This window comes from Corvus brachyrhynchos, unplaced genomic scaffold (assembly GCF_000691975.1).
Source record: "Corvus brachyrhynchos isolate BGI_N302 unplaced genomic scaffold, ASM69197v1 scaffold105, whole genome shotgun sequence".
Lineage (NCBI taxonomy): Eukaryota > Metazoa > Chordata > Aves > Passeriformes > Corvidae > Corvus > Corvus brachyrhynchos.
This window is the reverse complement of record NW_008238452.1, coordinates 3,769,637-3,790,524: the sequence shown is the minus strand read 5'-3', so window position 1 is coordinate 3,790,524 and position 20,888 is coordinate 3,769,637. Positions and strand designations below refer to the sequence as shown.

The window sequence follows — 20,888 nt, the reverse complement described above, 5'->3', positions numbered from 1 at the left end:
TTTTTTTTTTTTTTTTTTTTTTAGTGTTAAAGTGAAAACAGAATCTCAAGACCCCTCTTCTTCATGGAGGTCACTTATTCCGGTCATTAAAGTCAATGTGAGCACGGTGAGTAAAAGAACCCTGATCAGGAAAATATTTATCAGTATTTGCTTAAAAATGACACTTGCCATTCATTTTTCTTACACTTTCTATTTGAGGTTTTTGTTTGCCTTCATGCTTTAAAAAAGTTAAAATTACACCATCAGCACACCCCTGACAGAGCCACAAATCCTACTGGTGCCATTGGAAATACAGTTATGTTCTAACTTTGGGGAAATACTTGTGTCTTAGACTTGTAATGATTTCCAGAATATCACCAAGTAATTAAATTGTGGGTGTTGTACAGTATGGGGTATGCTGGGTTTTTGGCAGGTGTTTGGGGTTGTTTTCTTAATTTTTTTTTTTTTTCTTTCCTGCATGTTTTAATAGGGATGTTTGGAGACATTCTTTAAAAGTTGATGTTAGATCCCAAAACCATACCACCCCTCAAAAAACCCAAATGGACAACAACAAAAAACCCCCAGGAAAACTGTTATTGAGGTGATAGGAGAAAAAAATGGAGAGTTTAGTATATAAGGCAGTACTTCTAGATCTGCACAGAATATGGCCAGGACTTTTGTCCACACTCTTTATTTGCACATGGCTGGTTCAACTGCATTTTTATAGGTAAATAGATACTTAAATATAAGAGACCAGTGTGTAGTGAGTAATTGGGTTTGCTTTTTGATTTAGGGTCGCTTGGCATTTGGGAATCATTATCAGCCACAAACACTTTGCATTAACTTTGATGATGCCTTTTTGACATACACAACAAAACCACCTTCAAGCCACCTTGATCAGTTCATGCACATTGTGAAGGGAAAATTGGAAAATGTCCGAGTCATGCTGGTTCCAAGTCCAAGATATGTTGGTCTTCAAAATGATGAGTAAGTTTGGGGTATTTTTATATCCATTTTATTTTATTATTTCTTTTAAGAACACAAAGAAGAGGATATTGGTTGTGCTTCCATGTCTTTATTTTACTCAGTGGGTTTAGACAGTTGGTATTTCTACCACTCTGTAAATTTTAAATTTTGGATCTTTGAAACAATCTCATGTATGGAGAAAAGCCCTGATTTTCTATCTCATTCTAGATTTGTGGTTTTGTGTGTGTGTTTTGCTCTATGATTAAACATGGAGTAGTTTGGGTTGGAAAGGTTCTTTGAAGGCCATCTAGCTCAACCCCTCTGCAATGAGCAGGGACATCTGCAACCAGATCAGGTTGCTCAGAGCCCCATCCAGCCTGGCCTTGAATGTTTCTAGGGATGTGGCATCCGGTGTCCAAGGTCTGTTTTCCTTCTCTCAGGGACTAGAGCTGTACCTAGGCTTTGCCAGCACTAAATTTCTAGCTGAAATGTGAAGTTTAAGGTGTTGACATCTGTAAAGCTGATTCCTGGTTTGGGAAATACTAAAAAAAACCCCAAACTGGGCAAAAGCTGTGTAGCACTTGGTAGAGGGGAAACCATGTTATCTTTTGGGGACAGATTGCTGATCCTTTTACCTCTGTATATTTTGCATAAGCAGGGTTAGGCAGCTTGAACAAACTAAAGTAAGTCAAACACAAGCCTGAGTTCTTCCATGAAGTAATAAAATAAACTGTACATCATTTGTACCTAAATTGGCTTTTTATCAGCCAAATACTCCTGCTTATAATATGCCTTTATGTTTTTCAAAGAATATTCTGTGGCTGTGTACAGAATCTTACTCCTCCAACATGACGACAAAGGAAATTTCTGCAACTAATATTGAAAACAAACAAGATTAAAACAAAATAGGATTAAGATACTCAAACTATTAGCTTTTCCTCCTGCTTCCTCTAAGTATTTTCTTTTTATGCTCTTACCATCCCTGCAGTTTCTGATGGCTCAAGGATGGCATCTGTGCACAAAATGTGTTCTGATTTACTGGGTAAATTCAAAAAATTGCCCAGTTCACTGGAAATGGAGAATGTTTGACTCTTCAGAGCCTGCCCTCTTCATACTGCCTTGGCTTAAAATTTAAGCTGGGTGTTTTAACTTCCAGAAATTCCTGCAGGTGGTGAATATATAAAAAAGAGCCAAGTGACTTGGTGAAATTTGTAACAGACTGACTAACCAATACAAAGATCAAAATTTCACCTTGAAAACTTTCATTTTGTATTACAAATATCCATCTCAACACTTCTGTCATGCTTTGCAAATAAGTCCTCCAAAGTCCAAGGAAAGAAAAAAAAATTGTGCTTGGAAAAGCAGGTCAAAGCAGAACAAGTTTGGAGGCAGCAGGCTCAAGGTGGTAGTTCACGATAGATATTAGGGAGTACTTTAATGATAATGATCTCATTATCATTCATTGCCATTATCTAGTTTGTGTTAAAGTATTTGATCTTTCACTGCTGTCATTACTCTCAAAGTAAAGTTAGGTTCAGAGTTCCTGCTCTATTGCATTTGAAGAGTTTCTGGCAGTACATGGTATCTGCTCGGCTGTCTTCCATGTTTTCCAAGGTTTCCTGCCTTTGAAAATGAGCTGTGGTAAAATGGGCAATGTGCTTCTAACAGGTCACCCTCTTAGACTGTGTTTCAGTCACAGGAATTGTCTTTTTTGTTAAGAAATGACAGTTTATGAAAGTGGCTGAAAAGCTGCAATGGTGTCTTCTGCAGCAAACCCAGAGTTTTCATATTATAATATTACTACTTTAGAATCTATTAATATGTAAATTAACATGAAAAAGGGATTGTAATATACCAATATAATAGTGTTTGGAGAAACGTTTCATCTCTTAGTTTTATCACTTAGATCCTTTTATATTGAGGGAAGTGTTATTGAGGCAGAACAGGTTTTTTTTTTCTTTTTTTTATTAACTAATGGTCTAATTACTGAATGTCTTGTCCCTTTGGTGTAGAGGGCTATTTTAGTAAGAAAACAATTAGCAGGTGAAAGAACTATATAGGACAAGGAGAAAGGAACTCTTGACTGAAAGAAACACTGAAAGTAAAACTTCAGTAGTTACTTCTGGTTTAGAATATCTGAGAAATACCTTTGTGGAGAGGAACCTGGTATCTTCATGCTTGACTTAACTAAACGTTTAAGTTATTTGAAGTAATGATTATAATAATAATAGCAACTTTATGATCAAGGGTTTGGTTTTTTTCTCAAATCATTATGCAAATCCATTATGCTTAATATGTTGCATTTAAAATTACTTGAATTCATGAAGATCAACCTCAGCGCGTGGATTTTTACTCTTTATCTTTGCACTCTTTGCAGACCACCAAGGCTGATGGGTGAAGGCTTTGTTGTAATGCAGTCCAACGATGTTGATATCTACTACTATATGGATGAACCAGGTACATTCTGTTAAATACAAAGATAATTTTTTTTTTTTAATGGTGAAAAATCTTTATGCTAAGAGAGTTAGTGCAATATTTTGGAGCCAATAGAAGTATCACAAATACGCTTTTTCTCTTTTTGCCCTTGAAGTATTGCCTGAATCTTGAACAAAGATAACAGATTAGATAATGGTGTATACTGATGTAGGATAGGTGCCATTTTGGATCATTTTTGGTCATATTTCTTGGCCTTCCACTGGAAGTCTGCATTGAATTGTGTCTTTATATGATATTTATATACTGTAGTGCTCTCAAATAAAACTGACATCAGGACACTTTAATTGTCTTGTGCTTAAGCAAACATTTTTCTTGCTAATTTGAAGCAGCTTCCTTTAATAATGTTTATTATTTTATGTAATACAGGTCTTGTACCAGAGGAGACAGAGGAGAGTAATGATGGAGAAGCCAGCAATGAAGACAGCAAATTACAGGATCTGCCACCATGCTGGGGTTTGGACATTGTGTGTGGAAAAGGGACAGACTTCAACTATGGGCCTTGGGCTGATAGGCAGAGGTATGACCATGATTTACAGCTTTCATCTTTCATGTCCAGTATTACTGTGAACTTTCTAAAGTTTCCATTGTGTGATTGCTCAGGCTTAATTTGTGTGGGTTAGGGTAGACTTAAGTCTGAAAGAAGAGTCCTGCCACAATGGTTTGTAAATTAGTAAGTAGATTAGTAAATTTGTCGGTGTTTGTCTTGTTGGCCTTCCAAAATTAGGATCACTCTTATTATTAAATTAATAGATTATGTTCCCTTTTTGTAAGGAAAATATTTTTACCATTTTTCTACTGTTACATACCTAAAGGTTTAACTTGTTAAGTGGTGATCTTTAGATTTATCAAGGTCCTGTTAACTAATATGGGAATAAGCTGCATGTTGATGAGGAAATTTTAGGGAAGAGCAAATCTGACTATGAAAATAATGAGGGAGGAATAATTTATCCCTGCTTAGCATAATCACCTGCTTGATGTTATTTCCAAAGTATTTATTATCTAGTTATTTTAATACAAAATATTAGGCTAGAGTTCTACTGTTCTTCACTTGGCCCTGGATGTTTTGCACGTGGGTATTTCTGGTGAGGACAATAGGATTGTTTAGAGAGTAAAGGACTATTAAATAAAAGTGACATAATCAGTGCTTTCCCTCTTTCCCCCTATTAATTACAGGCTGGTACTTGGCCTTCACTAATTCTCCTGTGAAAGTGTTACGATTTACTCCTGTCTCTCAGGAGTGTGAGGATGGCAGCCCGAAGAGTAGTCATTAGATACAATAGTGCATTTAAGAGAAAATGTCACTTTTTAGAACCCTTTGCTAGAAACATGAGGTCAGTGAATCATTAATGATACTTTCAATACTCCAAAGAAAGCTTGCCCTGTAATGGAACGCTTTTTATAATCTTAACTGGCTCAGTAGAAAGCAGTTTAGTGCAGAGTGTGTAGAGTTCGTTGATACATACCAGGAACACTTTTACATCTTGCTATGGGTAGATTGTGGGATTTTGGAAACTTCTACAGCAGTCAAGTACTGGGTGCAGGAAGGACTTCCACCCCCTTGAGACCTATGTAAGCTCTGCTGTCTGTGCTTCATCACTCTACCTTCCCTGTAATGTATTTCATGGCATGTTCACCTATAAATCTGTAGAAATGTGGTTGCCATTCTGAGGTCCTAAAGTTTTGTATTTTCTTTATTTCTGGGCATTACATCAATTATTTATGCACAAACTGAAGAATGAATAGATGACTTCCTACTGTGCTTTTGTAGCAGGTTTTGTAAACCAAGGATTAGAAGTAAGAAGAAAAACATGGCTTGTTTGCCTTCTGAATTAAAATCTATGGCTTTTGTCCAAAAGTAACTTCTTGCCATTGACAATTTTGGAGATCTCCATAATGAGTTGGAAGGCTCCCATGATGATGATTTTCAACAAACATTCTTCTTTATCACATCCACTGGTTGTCTAAAGAGTCAGTTAAGAGGAAAGTAGTTAAATGAACCAAGTAGATGCACACATATACATATATACTTATTCTGTGAACAAAAATACAATTCTTTTTTTTTCTTCTTTTTCTTTCCCACTAGGGATTGCTTGTGGAAGTTCTTCTTCCCACCAGACTACCAAGTTATGAAAGTCTCAGAAATTGCTCAGCCTGGGAAACCAAGACAGATCCTTGCCTTTGAACTGAGGATGAATATCATTGCAGATGCCACCATTGATTTGCTTTTTACCAAGAACAGGGTAAATAATGAAATCTTATCAAGAGATTAACTTTGTCTACTGTGATTGTGCTGTGCTTTTTGGTTGTGCATAGTTTTACTTGCCTCAGGTGTTTATTACAGAAATATGGTTTTAAAAGCTGGTAGATTTTTGACTTAGTCTTTTATAATTACGAGCAAACCTTTGAAAAAGAAATATATTCTGAGAGGCATTATTTTAATTGGTTTTTTTTTTTGCTTTAAAGGTATATTTTAAGCCATTCTAGCTCCTATAGTCCTGGGTCTTCATGATCTGGACATGTCCTTTGCAATCTTAAATTCTGATAAAGCTCACCGTGATGGAAAAACAATTTCTTCTGATACTGAATGAAGAGATTATATTGGGGGGAACAAAACTTGTATGTGTAGGCATTTGGATTTTTCTTCTCCTTGTTGCTACTCTTCTAAATGGGATACAGCATCACTTAATAGTACACCTGTTTTGTTGTTTTTTTGGGGACTGAAAGGGTTAGAAATGTAGTGTTAGAAATGTATATTAATCTACCCTCTCAGGCCTTGGATCAGAGTATCGTATGCTGGTTCTCTAACTGGACTTCAGTCAGCATTTGTTAAGGCTAAAAATGGTGTTATTTGGTATCAATGTATATTGATAGCTCATTAGTGATTTTTCTGAATTCAAGAAAGACTTTAATCATCAGGTGCTTTAGTCCAGGTGTGGGTAATGACAGCCAGAGGCATAAATAAACCTAGAAATTGTGTTTGGACTGTTTTCTTTTCTTGCAATGCAGGAAACAAATGCTGTGCATGTAAACGTTGGAGCAGGATCCTATTTGGAAATAAATATTCCCATGACAGTGGGTGAAAATGGTGAGTTAAGGCTAAGCCAAATTTGTTTCCCTAATGTTTTTCCTGAGCAGTTATCTTAATTCCTTTGTGTGTGAATATCTTCTAGTGCTTTTTCTTTGTAATCTTGAGATGTGTATTCCTATGTAAAGGAACAAAAATACTTTTTTGGGCACCTCACTGCAAGATATTAAGGCAAATATCCATCAGGATACTTCCTGGGAGTGGACTGCTGAAATCACTGGTGTAAATTGTTTAAATATTGGTGTAACTCTTGTGTCTGAATGATCATTTGATAACTTCTGTTTTCCAGGCTATTCGCCCACAATTAAAGGGCAGCTCCTCCACGTGGATGCCACCAGCAGTATGCAGTACAGGACTCTCTTGGAAGCAGAAATGCTGGCTGTAAGTGTACATTAATAGGCACAAAGCTTCAGTCTCTAGAGGATTTTTAATAAAGAACATATTTATTTTTCTGTGGAGCAGTCTTTAGTTTCTTAATGCAGGAAAATGCTTTTGAATGTGTTTTGCAAGACCTTAATATATATAAGGAATTTATATATACACACGTAATTGTGCATGTATGTAACCTTTAGTGACTTAAAAAGCACTGACTTGGTGTATAAATTATGTATTTACAAATGTTGCCTCATTTACTATGTAGCCATGTTTTCATACAGGCTTTGACTTAATAAATGATTACACTCACTAGCTCTGCTAAAGGATACGTGTGCACAAGTATTTAAAAGCACTCAAGTGTGCTTGAACTACTTGAGACAGATTTTATACTGCATTATTCTTTTGTTTGCCTAATATTTCACTTCTGCAGTAGTGTAGTTCTGTGGATTACCCTTCTTACAGGTTTTTAAACGACCTTATTAGAGTGGTGTTTTTAGTGTTTGAACTTGAGCAATATATCAATGGTTGAAAAATACTCTATTCTGGGAGATTTTCTTTTGGTGTATTGTGAAAAGTGATGCTTTTGATGAAAACTTTGCTTGGTACATTTACAGCAGCAGATGTATCAGAAACTCATAGAATACCTTTCTGAATAAATGAGTACACTAACACTTGACCTTCAAACACAGAAGGAGAGACAGAGATTAAATTATTAAGGAACTGGAAGGACCTTCTGTTCATCCCAGCAGGAAAACAGTTTTAATTATTCAGCAGGGTACATATGTGCAAACTGCTGAGAGACAGGGTCAGGCATTGTCATCTTTTCAGGTAATGCTGATGCTTTAATTTCTTGTCCACAGTTCCATATTAATGCCAGCTATCCCCGGATATGGAACATGCCACAGACATGGCAGTGCGAGCTGGAGGTTTATAAAGCAACCTATCATTTCATCTTTGCCCAAAAGAGCTTCTTTACAGGTAACCTCTTTACTAAATAAGTTACATGTCAAATTACGTATTCTTTCCTTGGGATTTCTTTTCAAATTTTGCCAACTTGTGCAAGGTCATGTTCTCTGATTTCATGTATTTAGGGCAACAAATTGTTTCTGAGGACAAAGTTCCTGATGCCTACAAAATGTCCAAGCACATGATATTCTTACATTTGAGTAGAGATACAAATAATTTAATTTTCTAGTATCTAAATAAATTTGATTTGGAGTTAACTGATCTTACGTTTATTTCTTATGAAAACTCACATCACAGCTACTGATTTGCTTAATATTTGTCACCCATGATGTTGATTTCTCTTGCTATCTCTCTTTGCTTGGCTCATTTTCAATTACTTGGGCTTTGGATTGTGTCCCTGTGGCTGACAGATGATGAGGAAAAGTAATTTGCTCCATGGAAGTCTGGCTGTGAGGAAGAAGGCAATACTAGGTGGTACAGCACCACCCAACTGTTGCTGGAAGTTCCAGCTGCAGTAATGGAAAGAATACAGCCCCATCACTGCGGTGCTGCCTGGGCTAATTAGCCCTGCTGGGAGGAAGCTTTAATTAGTGCAGGCATAGTGCCATGCTAATGAAGTTATCCACTCAGTGAGGCCAGAGCCATTGTCTGGGTAGTGCCACTGTACCCAGTGTAAGCTGCTGCTGTGCTCAGAGCAAACATGAACTTCTCCAACACAAAAATCCTAAGAAATCACTCACCTGATTGCTACTAACTTACCTTTTCTTACTTGGTGTGAGTCCAGATTTGATCCAAGACTGGTCCAGTGACAGCGCACCTGATATTTTTTCATTTGTTCCATATATGTGGAACTTCAAAGTCATGTTCCATCAGTTCGAAATGATTTGGGCAGCAAATCAACACAACTGGATTGACTGTTCCACCAAACAGCAGGAGAATGGTGAGACCAATTTTTTTATCTGGAAGAAGTAGCACATACAAAAAAATCATCCACAAAACAGAGTGTGTGTATATAGAGAGAAATTAATAGAATTACACCCAAAACCTGATGTGTAAAGAAAAGCACTGAGATATTAGAGTTATTTTTATTGTTTGCCTGCAATTTCCTTGTACCAAGTACAGTGTCTTTCTAGAAAGAACAAGCTGTGGGTAGTAAATACTTTCAGAATAATTGATTACAGTAATTTATTACTCTAAGTACACTGTAGTTAAATGGCAATTTTCTGTGTCATGAGTTCTTTAGTATCTTTTAATTATTTCTACCTGTATGTTTGATATTTCATCTAAGAATAAAATAGGGAGTAATTTGGACAAATTTGTTTGTTTGTGTTTCCTTTTGCCTCCCAGTTTATCTAGCAGCTTGTGGAGAAACCCTGAACATTGTTTTTTCTCTGCCTTTCACTGACTTTGTTCCAACCACATGCAATACAAGATTCTCCTTAAGGGTAAGTTCTTTTGTCATGTAAATGTGAGATAACTTCCCTACCTTCAGGAATCAGGAAATTTTGAATTAACTCTTTCCTGAAAGAAAAATACTCTTTTTCACTTCCAGTTCATAGAATTTTTCTTCAAGTAACCCAGAGGTGAATGGATTCAGTTTGCTTGTGTGAAGCATTTGATCATAGGCTGTTTAATTTATATATCCACAAAAATTGAAATATTTCTTAAAAATATATACATGCCTATGCTTCACACATACATGCAGCTACACATGTAGAGTGTATATTTATTATATATACTTAAATTGTGTGTCTGTGTACGTGTTTTATCACTTGGAATTCTGTTCCCCTTTATTTAGGAAATGTGAAAATCTAATGTATGTTCAAAGATAGAATCAAATACTGTACTGGCTACCCCCAAACCATTTTGGAAAGCCATTTTCCAGATTTTAAAGAGGTTCTGTAGAATAAATAATCATCACAAAGTGTTTTTAACAGATGCAGATAATTCTTTGAATTACTGTACTTGTCTTCATTAAAATAGAAGCTGTCTACTGCTGCTAAAAATAAAAAAGAGGTTGATGCTGATGTTGCTAATTTGGTATAATTTGATAGCAAAGAAAATCATGTTTTATATGTTTTGTTCTTTTTAATGTGTGATTTAGTTGAGATGTGGAGTAAATTTGGTTTAGTTATTTAATTTCTGCAGTATGGTTTGAACAACAGAATAACAGGGATCACTAAAAGCTGTCCAGTGTTTTATAGATTGCTCTGGTTATGTGCAAGTTATTGGACTTGTAAGCATTCAGAACTATATATTCAGAACTATATATATATATTTAGCTCTTGGGGTTGTACTAAAACTTGGTGGGAAACAGATTTCTTGTCTAACTTCGCCTGTAAAATGAAGATGGTGGCACATATGAACATGGAAATAGTATGAACATTATGCATAAAGGGAATGTAAATTAACTTGTGTTGCTGATGTTTGATTTTAGGGAGAAGATGTTGATCTTCATTTGTATCTACCAGATTGCCATCCTAGTAAATATTCCCTTTTTATGCTGGTAAAAGATTGTCAGCCCAATAAAATAAGTCCTGAGTCTTGTATTTCTGCGGAATGTCAAAGTGGTCAGAAAACAAGCAAACCCAAGTGGAGGAACATTACTCAAGAAGAGTGAGTTTTATTGAGATAAATATATATATTTATATCTTTATGTTGACTTTTTTCTTTTTTTTTTTTTTTGTGATTCATGAACTTCTGAGGTTGCTTAAAAGATATTTAATGGCAGTATTGTACTTGAGATAAAAGTGTGCTGTTTCCTTTTGAAAGGGCTGGATGGGTTGAATGCTGGACAGTCCCGAGTGTTGTGTTTACGATTGACTACTCCTGGCACCCAATTTATCCTCAGAAGGCTGATGAGCAATTAAAACAATCCTGTAAGTGTCACTAACTTTTCCTTGTTAGCATGCTTCATTTGGGAAGCTGCTGGGACTTTGGATCATGCTGCTTCCATCTGCAGAGATGAACTTGGAACTGAACTGCTGTTTTATGTCTCAAGGGAATGTGTTGATCATTAGAATGCACTGGGATTGATTTAAAACCTGACAGCATTCCATGCTGCTGCGTTTCAGAATGTGTCCCAGTTCCTTGTATAATAAAGAGGATACAGTCTGCAGTTCACTTCTCCTTGTCCTTAACAAAGTGGATCTCTTAAACGGGTTGTTGCACAAGATAAAATACCACTTGGTATATTAAACATCAGTATATTAAATAGGAAGTACAATATTTTTGGCCATATCCCGTTCCTTAGCTTTTTTAAGCTTTTTTTCCTTTTGGATGTTGTGATCTCATCTTATGATTTAAATGTTTGAATACATTGCATATGAGCTATATTAATATTGTCTTCCCTTTATGGATATCAAACTCAGATTTCATAGTAGCTAGCACTGTTAAAGTGAACCATGACCATCAGGAATGAGTGTTAGATGGGTCAGTCTAACACTGATATCTAAGAATTTATTTTAACTTAACGGTCTAAAAATTTCTAAATAACAAGTATGCTACAAGTATGTGCTTGCAAAAAAAAGTTATAAACACAGAGTTTAAAGTAAGTTAATTTAAATGCAGAGGGAGGTATGCAGGAAGTTAGGGGGTTATGTAAAACTCTTTCAGAAGAAAGAGAAGCAGAACTGATGGAGGAGAGATGTTAGAAGAATAATGAGGGCTAATTTGAAAGGGCCACAATCAGCAGGTGTTAGAAGACATGCTGGATAGCATTTTTAGGGTTTGAGTTCCAACAATTCACATCTAAAAGAAGTGAAATTTTAGAGGATGAAGCAGAAAAGGTGAGACTGATTTTGCTCATTAAGGGCTCTTGTGCGACTGTCAGCTTGTGTCAAATGTGCATTCTTCACATTCTGAGAACGTTTACTTGTAATTGTAGCTATTGAAACCTGCATTTGGAAATTTGTACGTACACAGGTGATTCATCTGCAGCTTCCTTCAGTGAATAATTCAGCACAGTCCACCTCACTCCAACTCCATGGTGCTGATGGAATGTGTTGTAAAATACAACATCTGTATTTTATTTTGAGTCAGTCCATAAAACCGTAAGAAATATGTTGCATTACAAAAGATGTAGTTTCCATTAGAATTGGTCATCTCACTGCAGCATTTGGCTGATTTATAACTCATAACATGGTGCAAGCACTGAGCAAGAACTGTAGACAATAACAGTGAGTTCAAGCCTTGGAGGTTTCTGGCTGCAGGTGTCTGCAGTTCTGTATGTGCCAGTTCTTCCTGTTAAATTGGCACCTGAAATCTTCCTCCAGCTGGAGCATCAATTTTTGATGGTTTTGCCATAGAGTTCTCCCCAGCAATCACTTCACATCCCCAAAACACTTCTAGTCACTCACTTCGTTCTCATTGCCTTTCCTCACTTAAAAAAGGCAGTGGGGCTTTCTTGTTCCTAACTCCAACTAGAAAGAAGGGGTAGGAAGTAAGATTTGAATATCCAAATTGTTTTTGTGACTAGAGTAATTCAGTTGTTGGAGACAACAACTGAATTTTGGCCTACAGAGCGACTAGTTCAGAATAGATTTTCAGTACAACTTTGCATGTTTGTTCTCTCTTGTTTATCCTGCAGTAGCTGTGTGGTTGTGGGAAATCTGCTCTGCTGAAATGAAAGCATGTCTTTGTGTAACTTCAAAAGCAAGATAAATATACGGAATCCTTTTTTCAGAACTTGAGGGATTGTTTTTCTCTTGCATAATTAACATCGACTGAAAGATTCTATATTTTCTTGTCTTCCCATAGTTACTGGAGATGAGAAACCGGTTCTGTAGCATAGGCATGCTAATATAATTATACAATGCAAGTTAGCTTATAAATATACAAAAGTTGTATATTTAATACACATTCCTGTTTGCTGGATTTTGTCCAACAGAAGCCTAACTTGTAATCAAAACGTGTTTTCTACTCTTATTTTGCTCCCAAGTGTCAGAAATGGAAGAAACAATGTTGTCTGTGCTAAGGCCATCGCAGAAAACAACCGACAGTGTGATTTCATCTCCCACAGCTTCCACCCGCCTTCCCCTCGACCCCTCGGAGCTGCCCCCGGATAAGCTCCACGTGGAGTTGGAACTCTCCCCAGATTCCCAGATAACCCTGTATGGACCCTTGCTCAAAGCCTTTCTCTCCATAAAGGTAGGCAGAGGAGCATGACTCGTGGAATTTATGGGTGTAGGAAAGGGAAATAATTAGTTTCGAAATGGAAATTTCAAATTCTGCAGAATATGTGAATTTGGATGAAAACTTTTTGTAGGCACTAGTTCTAGTTTAGAATTACTTTGGTGCTGTGGCATAGCTGGGTTGAATTCAATTGTCACAGGCTTGTGAGAAGACTTCTTGCATACCTATATATATATAAAAATACCCCCCTATCAGCATAATTTTTCTTTCAAGAAATAGTGCATGTTCTGGACATGTGCAGAAAATTGCTTCTTTCAGTTTTTGAATAGTAAAATAAAAAATATTCCATTATTATGACTAGAGCTTATCTAAACTCCAATTTTTATGCAAAGTGGTATCAGAACTCATGCTTTTGGTTCATTTTAAGTTCTGCAGTGTGTTATTTTTCTTAATTAGATTCCATGACATTTCTGGAGTTAGGATCATGGAGGGGAATGGGGAAGGACATGAGAATAAGCTTAATTTAAAAAGCTTCTTCAGTAAATATCAGAGAAGAATTATGCATCCTTTACTTGGTGTTAATCTCTTATGCTTCAAAGTGTGTGTTCATGTTGTTTTTGCCATGTCCTCTTCCATGACTGATTTTTTAGGGTGTCTGAGTTTAATTTCTTCCCATCTCCCTCGCCCTCCCTTGTGGTAACAAAGCCAAGGCACTTAAACATTTGACTTCTGTTTGACTAACAGCGAAATGCTTGGGATTTGGTTGATTTTTGTGGTTGGGGTTTTTTTTTTGTGTGTGTGTGTGTGGTTTTTTTTTTTTTTGTTTGTTTGTTTTTTTTTTGGGTGGGTTTTTGCTTGTTTGTTTTTCTCTGAACACGTGTTTCAACCTGTGCAGATCTAGGCTAAGGTAATGCTTCTGGAGGCTGGCATTTTGGAGCAGAGGTTGAAGAATTTTCTGAGACAGGTGATCAATATCAGGACTCAGTGAAACAGTCATTTTCATGAATTTATATAATGTATAGCATGTAAGCAAGGAATGGTAGAAAATACTGTTTTGTAGAGTACAGGACTTGAAAATATGCTCATTATTTTTTCAGGTTGTCAATAAAATAAATAGGATTAAAATTAGGCCAGTACTGCATCTTGAAGACTTGATTTCTCCTGGTATAGAGGAAATGAACCCGTATTTGAATTGTTTATTGAGCCTTGTTTTTGAAGCCCATAAATTCATGAGGGATTTCTAGCTTTTCAAGCAAAGCAGCACTTTTTCAGTGCTCTTTGCCTCTGGAAGTAAACGCAAACAGTGCTGCATTACATCCTTGATTCTGTAATGATTTCATTTTTAGGTGCAGATTTCTCACATGAAATTTAGCTTTTCCAGTCTAATTCTCAAGAGGAATTTTAGATTAATAGCTTGTTTATGAAAATGTGCATATATTGCTCTTTTTAGCATTTTTGTGACTCTATTTAGAACTTTTTGTCCAGCTGTGCTGGGAGCATCTCCTGAAAGACTTCTAGTTTTCTGGGTTTTTTATGTTTGTTTTCCTGACTTGTGGTTGAAATGTTGTTTTCAGTTTGTTTTCATTGATCTTTTTTTAATACATGGGGTAGAGATTCCTGGACACACATGGTCCATGCAGCTTTGTTAAGCCTTCTAATCTTGGGAGGTCGATTTTTGGTATAGCACACCCCGCTAAGGGTTTACTGTCTGGAAATGAATCATTTATAGGTCCTGGCATTCACAGCAGAAGTTGCCAGGAGTGAGTTACTGGAGCTCCTACCACCCTCTGCTGGGTCTGCCTCATAAAAAATTATTGTAAGAAAATTTTTCTTGAGAGTCCAGCTTTTTTTTTTTTTTTTTTTTAAGGGAGATATGAAATATTGCCAGAAATCTGATGGATTTTCTGTTTCCCGGTAGAATTTGGCAGTGTTACTTTGGCCTTAGCTAATTGAAGAGGATTTGCTTAGACACAAGGTGGCTTTTAGACCTGAGCAAGAAATGTTTATGACTTAATACTTTAGAGGCATGTTTAAGAGTTTTAAACTTGCTGAAAAAAAGGTTCAGAAAGCTGGATGAGGGTGACTTCATGCAGGAGATGTGTTTTGTGTTCTTACTCTGTTATCTGTCTTTAAAATCACAAAATCTGTTTAAAAATGTCAGTAATTATATTTCATAACAGTAATATTTCAGTTATTTGTGTTGCATGCATCTCAAATACCAGTACTGTGAGAACTACTGAGCTGCCTTCATTTTCTGCAAGCACACGGCCTAAATTTGCACATTTAAGCTATCCAGTTTTCATAACATAAAGTTATGTCTGTTCCTTTAGCTGTACGTTGTAGCTATACCACTTATTTTAGGGAACACTAGCATAAAGAAGATTGGATTTGTATTTCAGTTCATTGCCTACATGTTTTTCATTTGTTTTCCATATGATCATAACAATTCCTTTTCCTAGGAAAATTATTTTGGGGAAGATGACATGTACACTGATTTTGAAGAGGTTATTTCAAGCCCTGTTCTGTCGCTGTCAACATCCTCAAGCTCTGGGTGGACAGCTGTTGGAGTGGAAAATGACAAAAAAGAAAATGAAAGTTCAGTCAAGCCTGTTCACCCTCTTACTTTACGCCCATGGGATATCACTGTGCTTGTTAATTTGTACAAAGTGCATGGGAGATTGCCAGTGGTAAGTACTTTATTATCATAAAAGAATTTGCTTCATGTAATTAATTTTTTTGAGTTTCATAATCTGGATCCACATTTAAATGCCTGGAACGTTTAGTTGGTGTGGTGCTCACCAAAGTGTGTATATACTCTCTGCTGGAACTGTGGCTATCTAAACGGCTTTGAGATGGGATTTGTTGTGTTGATCTGGGAGGCAGAACTGGATAATTTTTTAATGTTTGTTATTCACAGAACTTGATTTCTGTAATATTTTTGATTGCCCATTACGATTTCTCTGCTCATTAGCAAATTTGTCTCATAATGGTGCAGTCTGCTCCTGAGTTCTTAGGGAACCCCAGGAATAAAAAAATCCAGATAAAACATTGGGTTCACCCAAGTAGGTTTGAATTGCTGTTTATGGAATTGTTAAAAGGTTTTTGAAGTTGCACAGGCTTCTTTTTGGGTATCCACTTAGAGGAAAATTGGCGTACTTCCTGCTCACAGATTTGCAACTAATAGTAAAGTTTCAACCATGTTGTGTATTTTCAGGTTCTGAAACAGATGTGTTTATTTTTTATTTCAGCATTGCAGTCCAGATGGTCCAGAGTGCCCTACAGCTTTCTTGGAAAGGCTGTGTTTTGAGATGAAGAAAGGATTTAGAGAAACAATGCTTCAGCTTGTACTGTCTCCAGTGAATTTGTTTCTGAATGACAATTACCAGGTAATCAGTCAGTGCTTGCGTGTCTGTATTGTGGAAGCTGTGTTGATCTTAAAACTGAGTTCTTTTTTGGTAGGAATTTCATGTTGTGCAAAGTTTTTATTAAGGCTTGTGAATTGTAAGAAAAATCTGATGCGTATTTTGCAAAATCTTTATTTTTGTCCAGATTTTTTTTTTCATTTTGTCAAGAAAATAAATAGGATTAAATTAGGCCAGTCTTGCCTCTTTTCCAACAATTGCCTTCCGCTTCCTTGTCGTTCGCAGCGCCCTGCAGTGGACGAAGTGCTCCGGGAGGGTCACGTCAGCCTGTCGGGCCTGCAGCTCCGCGCTCATGCCATGTTTTCCGCGGAAGGGCTGCCCCTGGGAAGTGACACTTTAGAATATGCCTGGCTGATAGATGTGCAGGCTGGAAGCCTCACAGCCAAAGTCACAGCACCACAGGTACCATCTAGAAACCATTCTGAAGTGTTGAAGTATTAACCTTCTTCCTTGTAAAACTGGTGCAGCGTGGATTTCTGGAGAGCGCGTGATCTGTCCCTTAAGTAACCTTTACTTTATAGCTTTAAAACCTAATAATTTCTGTAAAGGGACAGGAGATGCCAAACGAGCCGTTGTCACAGTCATGTTTTAAAGTAGGAGGCAAACGAGGTCATTTGTGGGAGTGTAGTATGGACAGGCCTCAGGAGTAGCTCCTCACTGCATAAATTCTGCTGCTTGGTCCCACTGGAACATAGTTTGCTTTCCCAGTATTGCATTTTGTTAGGTCAGTCTTAGCACTAACCCCTTTTAATTTTGCCATTTATGTTACATTTGTCTTTCCAGCTAGGTGAATGGCTCCAGGTTTACAACAGGCAGATCATTTTGATTCATTTCTGGTGTGGTCTGCCAGATCTTTAAAGAAGGGTTGCTTTGCCAGTGTATTGAGGCATAAGAAAAGTACATACATTCTATTTGGTAGTTACTATTTGCTTTATTTATTTTTAAATTTTTAAGACACTTCTACATCTTCTTGTTCCTCTAAAAATTGGCATTATTTTTTAGGATTAAACACATATTTCATTAGGAGGCTTCTGCAGCAAATAAAATCAAAATAAGGCATACAAGCAAGTTTAGTAAGTCTAAAGAATAGACATTTTCTTGCTACATATACAGATGTCTGTGGTGGTACTTCCCGAAATGCTGCCACTGATTTAGATGATTTGTCGTATTTGCTCCACTGCTCTATGGTTCAAAATTAAACTCAGTTGATTCAAAGTACTCGAAGGTTAAAGAACATTTCTAAATGTTTAATGCAACCTAAAGATTTTCTTCCCTTACAAAGCCATTCTCAATTGTATGCATCATACAGGATTTTTATTTTGTCAGCACTGTTGTGGAGCAGAACTTGCATTTGCTGTTTCAGGTTCATAGGCTTTTTTCCTTCCATAGTTTGATGTATTGCAAGAATTTGGGAAGGGACTACACTGAATGGAGGAGAAGAGATTTTGTGCAGGACAGTCATAGCTGTATTAAATTCCATTCAAATTACTGCCGATTTTAAGTGCCCTTTCCTTTGGCAAGCCAAAGAAAACCCATTTCCCTCTCATAATAGAGACAGACAGTCATGAATCATTTCCTTTATGAGCACGCTAACTATATAAAAGACTTAAATCAACAATAGGCTAATTACTAGATCTAGCAAGAATCAGCAGTGTTTTGTTGAGCCAGTTTCCTCCTGTGCTTTCTAAATGTAACTTTTTTGCTTTTATACAAGTAAATCTGACATTTAAATTATGAATAGTAATGAAGTACCTTGAGGTATTCTTTGTGATAAAGTGTGGGGAGCTCTGTCTTTACAATGAAGTTCTCAGCTGACTGTAAGAGCAAGAGCTGCTGCCTTTTATTAAGAAATAATTTAGGAAATTGTTGAATGTCACCGTGCTTTTCCGTGAAAAAGTACACACTTGCATGTTGTGGTGCACACGAGATTAAAAATCAGCCTTGAGTAGCAGGAAGGTGCTGCAGCCAGGAGGGTGTGGTGAGGCCTCCTGCTCATGTCCCAACTCCTGGGGTTGTTGTCTGTTCTCCATCAAACACCACAAGTCCATTTTTGTGTGGGTGATGATGGACAATGTGCTGTTGTTTGCTTACAGCTCGCCTGTCTTCTGGAATGGGGCCAGACCTTTGTGTTCCACGTGGTGTGCAGGGAGTTTGAGCTGGAGCGGCCCAAATCCGTAATCCTGTGCCAGCACGGCATCGATCGCCGCTTTTGTGACCCAAAGGTACCTTTTCATCCGTCCTTACTGCTCTCTGTACATGCACAGGTTCTCTGGAGCAGTTCAGAAACCAGCCTTTACGTTACTAAGACACGTGGAGTACAGTCAAGTTGAATGTTAAACACAACATAAATAAAAGGATTGCCACAAATTAAGCTCCTAATGGACATTGATATGTCTTTCCTTTATTCATTCTTTTCCCTTTTCCTTTAGATGAACTCTGTGCCTGGGCCGTGCCCAACGTCTGATGACTTGAAGTACACGATGACACGCTTAGCCATGGATGGAGCAGATCTGTATGTGGTAGAACATGGCTGTGCCACCAATATCAAGGTAAAAATATTTCTCTTAACAGCAATTCAAATACTTTGTCGATAGAGATATTTATATTTTTGATAGAATATCTTCCTTGCATGCAGTGTGGACTAAGCAGAATTCCTAAAACTTTAAGGGATAAAACGTCATCATGGACTGGACCAGGAGTCGGTCAGTTTGGCTTCTACTTATTAATCCCATTAATTATGTTGGAAAATGGTAAGGAGGAGTATATGTCTCCCAAAATAAAAGTGGAAGCTGCAGAATTGGTGTAAAATAATTTAGAACACACCGGGCAATATAAATCATATAAATCTCAGTATTTGTACCTGAGAGCTGCTAAGAACTTGTGCTGTGAATTAATAATTCAGCAAATGGAAATGATTGATATGGATCATGTACAAGTCAGTGCTGAACAACTCATGATCCTCTTGTGTGAATTTAGATCTATCTTTGGTAGAGAAGGGAGAAGTGTTTGTGCCACTGCCCGACTGAATCCACTGTTCAAAAAGGGCTGTGCAGAGAAAAGCTGATATTCTCTCCATTATCCTACTGCACAGGATAAAAAAGGAATAATTTATTCAGTGTAGCAAAATATAAGTTTAGATACAGTTGAGTTACAGTAACAACAGAAAAGAAGAAAACTGCCTTGCTGACATAACTGGGTAGTAATTGTGCTGTTAGTTAATAAACACAGTTTTAAATGGTAGACTTAAAATTAAAAGTTTTGGGCGCAGCTTCACATTATGAGCAAGAATCTAACTAAAGGGCGGTGGTAATTATTTTAGATATTTTTTTAATGACGCGGTATCTCATGGTTTGAATGGCTTTTTGCCCTGTGGCAGTAAAAAAATACATTTGAGCCTCCAAATTCTTTTGAATCCAATATTAAAAAGCACCGTCATAAATATTAACGGTGTCTGCAGGCATAAATAAGAATGGCAGTATTTTCAAAGGCAGCTTAATAACCTGAACCACTCTAGAAAATTACATCCTGAATGTGTTTCATTCAAATTAAAAAAAAATGGTTTTCGTGGTCCTTTGTAATCTGTGACAGAGATGAGAAGCAATAATTTAATATTAACCCTGGGGGTAGCTCTGCCATGGCTGTATTATCTTTCAGCTTTCCTTGTTTTAGAGTTGTAAGACTCGATCTGAAATTTCAGGTGCTTTGTGTTGACATTTTGGAGAGAACTCAAGCTGTGCAGGAAACTAGCTCCAATGTCTTCAGATTATTTGAAGACTAAGCAAGTTGGAAAGTTTCAGGTTTCTTGGGTTTTAGATGACAGTGAAGAAGTTAATGATTTAAGTTTTTTAAAGTTTCATTACAACATCTGTTGACAGTTGTTTTCTGTTTTGATCTGTTTACAAAAGGATGCTTTCTAAGTAAATGCTTTATTTTTTGTTAAGTACAAAGTGTCTGAGATTAATTTCTAAGTTGCCTTCTTTTATGTGTGTGCTGACCTGTATATAAAACTGCTTCCCTGGAGAGAAGTTTACTGAGATCTTTTTGGGCTGTAGTATGTGATGTGTTAACTGGTTTAAGGCCATTCTTCCTTTGTTTCACTCATAAATAGTCAGGATTCATGTCTAAATCCCGTTTTCAGATGGGTGCCATACGCATTGCAAACTGCAACCTGCACAACCAGTCTGTTGGGGAAGGCGTCAGCGCGGCCATCCAGGACCTTCAGCTCAGACAATATGTTGAGCAGGTGAACAACTGCAGAACTGGCCTCCAGCCAATATTGAGGAGGGCATATTGGCTGGAAGCTGGCTCTGTCAACCTGGGCCTCATCACTGCTGACATCGCTTTAGCTGCAGATCATCCTTCTAAACACGAAGTGCAGAGGCATTTCTTGGAAACGCACGATAACCGAACCAAGAGGTGAGAGATGTGGTTGAGGGAGGTGCATTTAAAGGGATATCTTTGAATCT

General features: G+C 37.1%; 1 protein-coding gene across 12 annotated transcripts in view; it reads left to right on the top strand.

The window, feature by feature from the left end:
* KIAA1109 (KIAA1109 ortholog) overlaps positions 1–20,888 on the top strand; it is an 81,378-nt gene that overhangs the window by 9,611 nt on the left and 50,879 nt on the right. For 11 of the 12 annotated variants that reach the window (XM_017736905.1, XM_017736913.1, XM_017736906.1 and 8 more), the window contains exons 6-24: positions 25–106; positions 773–966; positions 3,323–3,402; positions 3,808–3,958; positions 5,525–5,681; positions 6,448–6,526; positions 6,816–6,907; positions 7,762–7,879; positions 8,652–8,807; positions 9,215–9,312; positions 10,305–10,483; positions 10,640–10,746; positions 12,807–13,015; positions 15,460–15,687; positions 16,249–16,386; positions 16,648–16,824; positions 18,516–18,644; positions 18,852–18,971; positions 20,561–20,838. In XM_017736905.1, coding sequence (XP_017592394.1) covers positions 25–106; positions 773–966; positions 3,323–3,402; positions 3,808–3,958; positions 5,525–5,681; positions 6,448–6,526; positions 6,816–6,907; positions 7,762–7,879; positions 8,652–8,807; positions 9,215–9,312; positions 10,305–10,483; positions 10,640–10,746; positions 12,807–13,015; positions 15,460–15,687; positions 16,249–16,386; positions 16,648–16,824; positions 18,516–18,644; positions 18,852–18,971; positions 20,561–20,838 — 2,772 coding nt within the window. The remainder of the gene's footprint in view (positions 1–24; positions 107–772; positions 967–3,322; positions 3,403–3,807; positions 3,959–5,524; positions 5,682–6,447; positions 6,527–6,815; positions 6,908–7,761; positions 7,880–8,651; positions 8,808–9,214; positions 9,313–10,304; positions 10,484–10,639; positions 10,747–12,806; positions 13,016–15,459; positions 15,688–16,248; positions 16,387–16,647; positions 16,825–18,515; positions 18,645–18,851; positions 18,972–20,560; positions 20,839–20,888) is intronic. The other variant, XM_017736907.1, reaches the window with a different exon arrangement.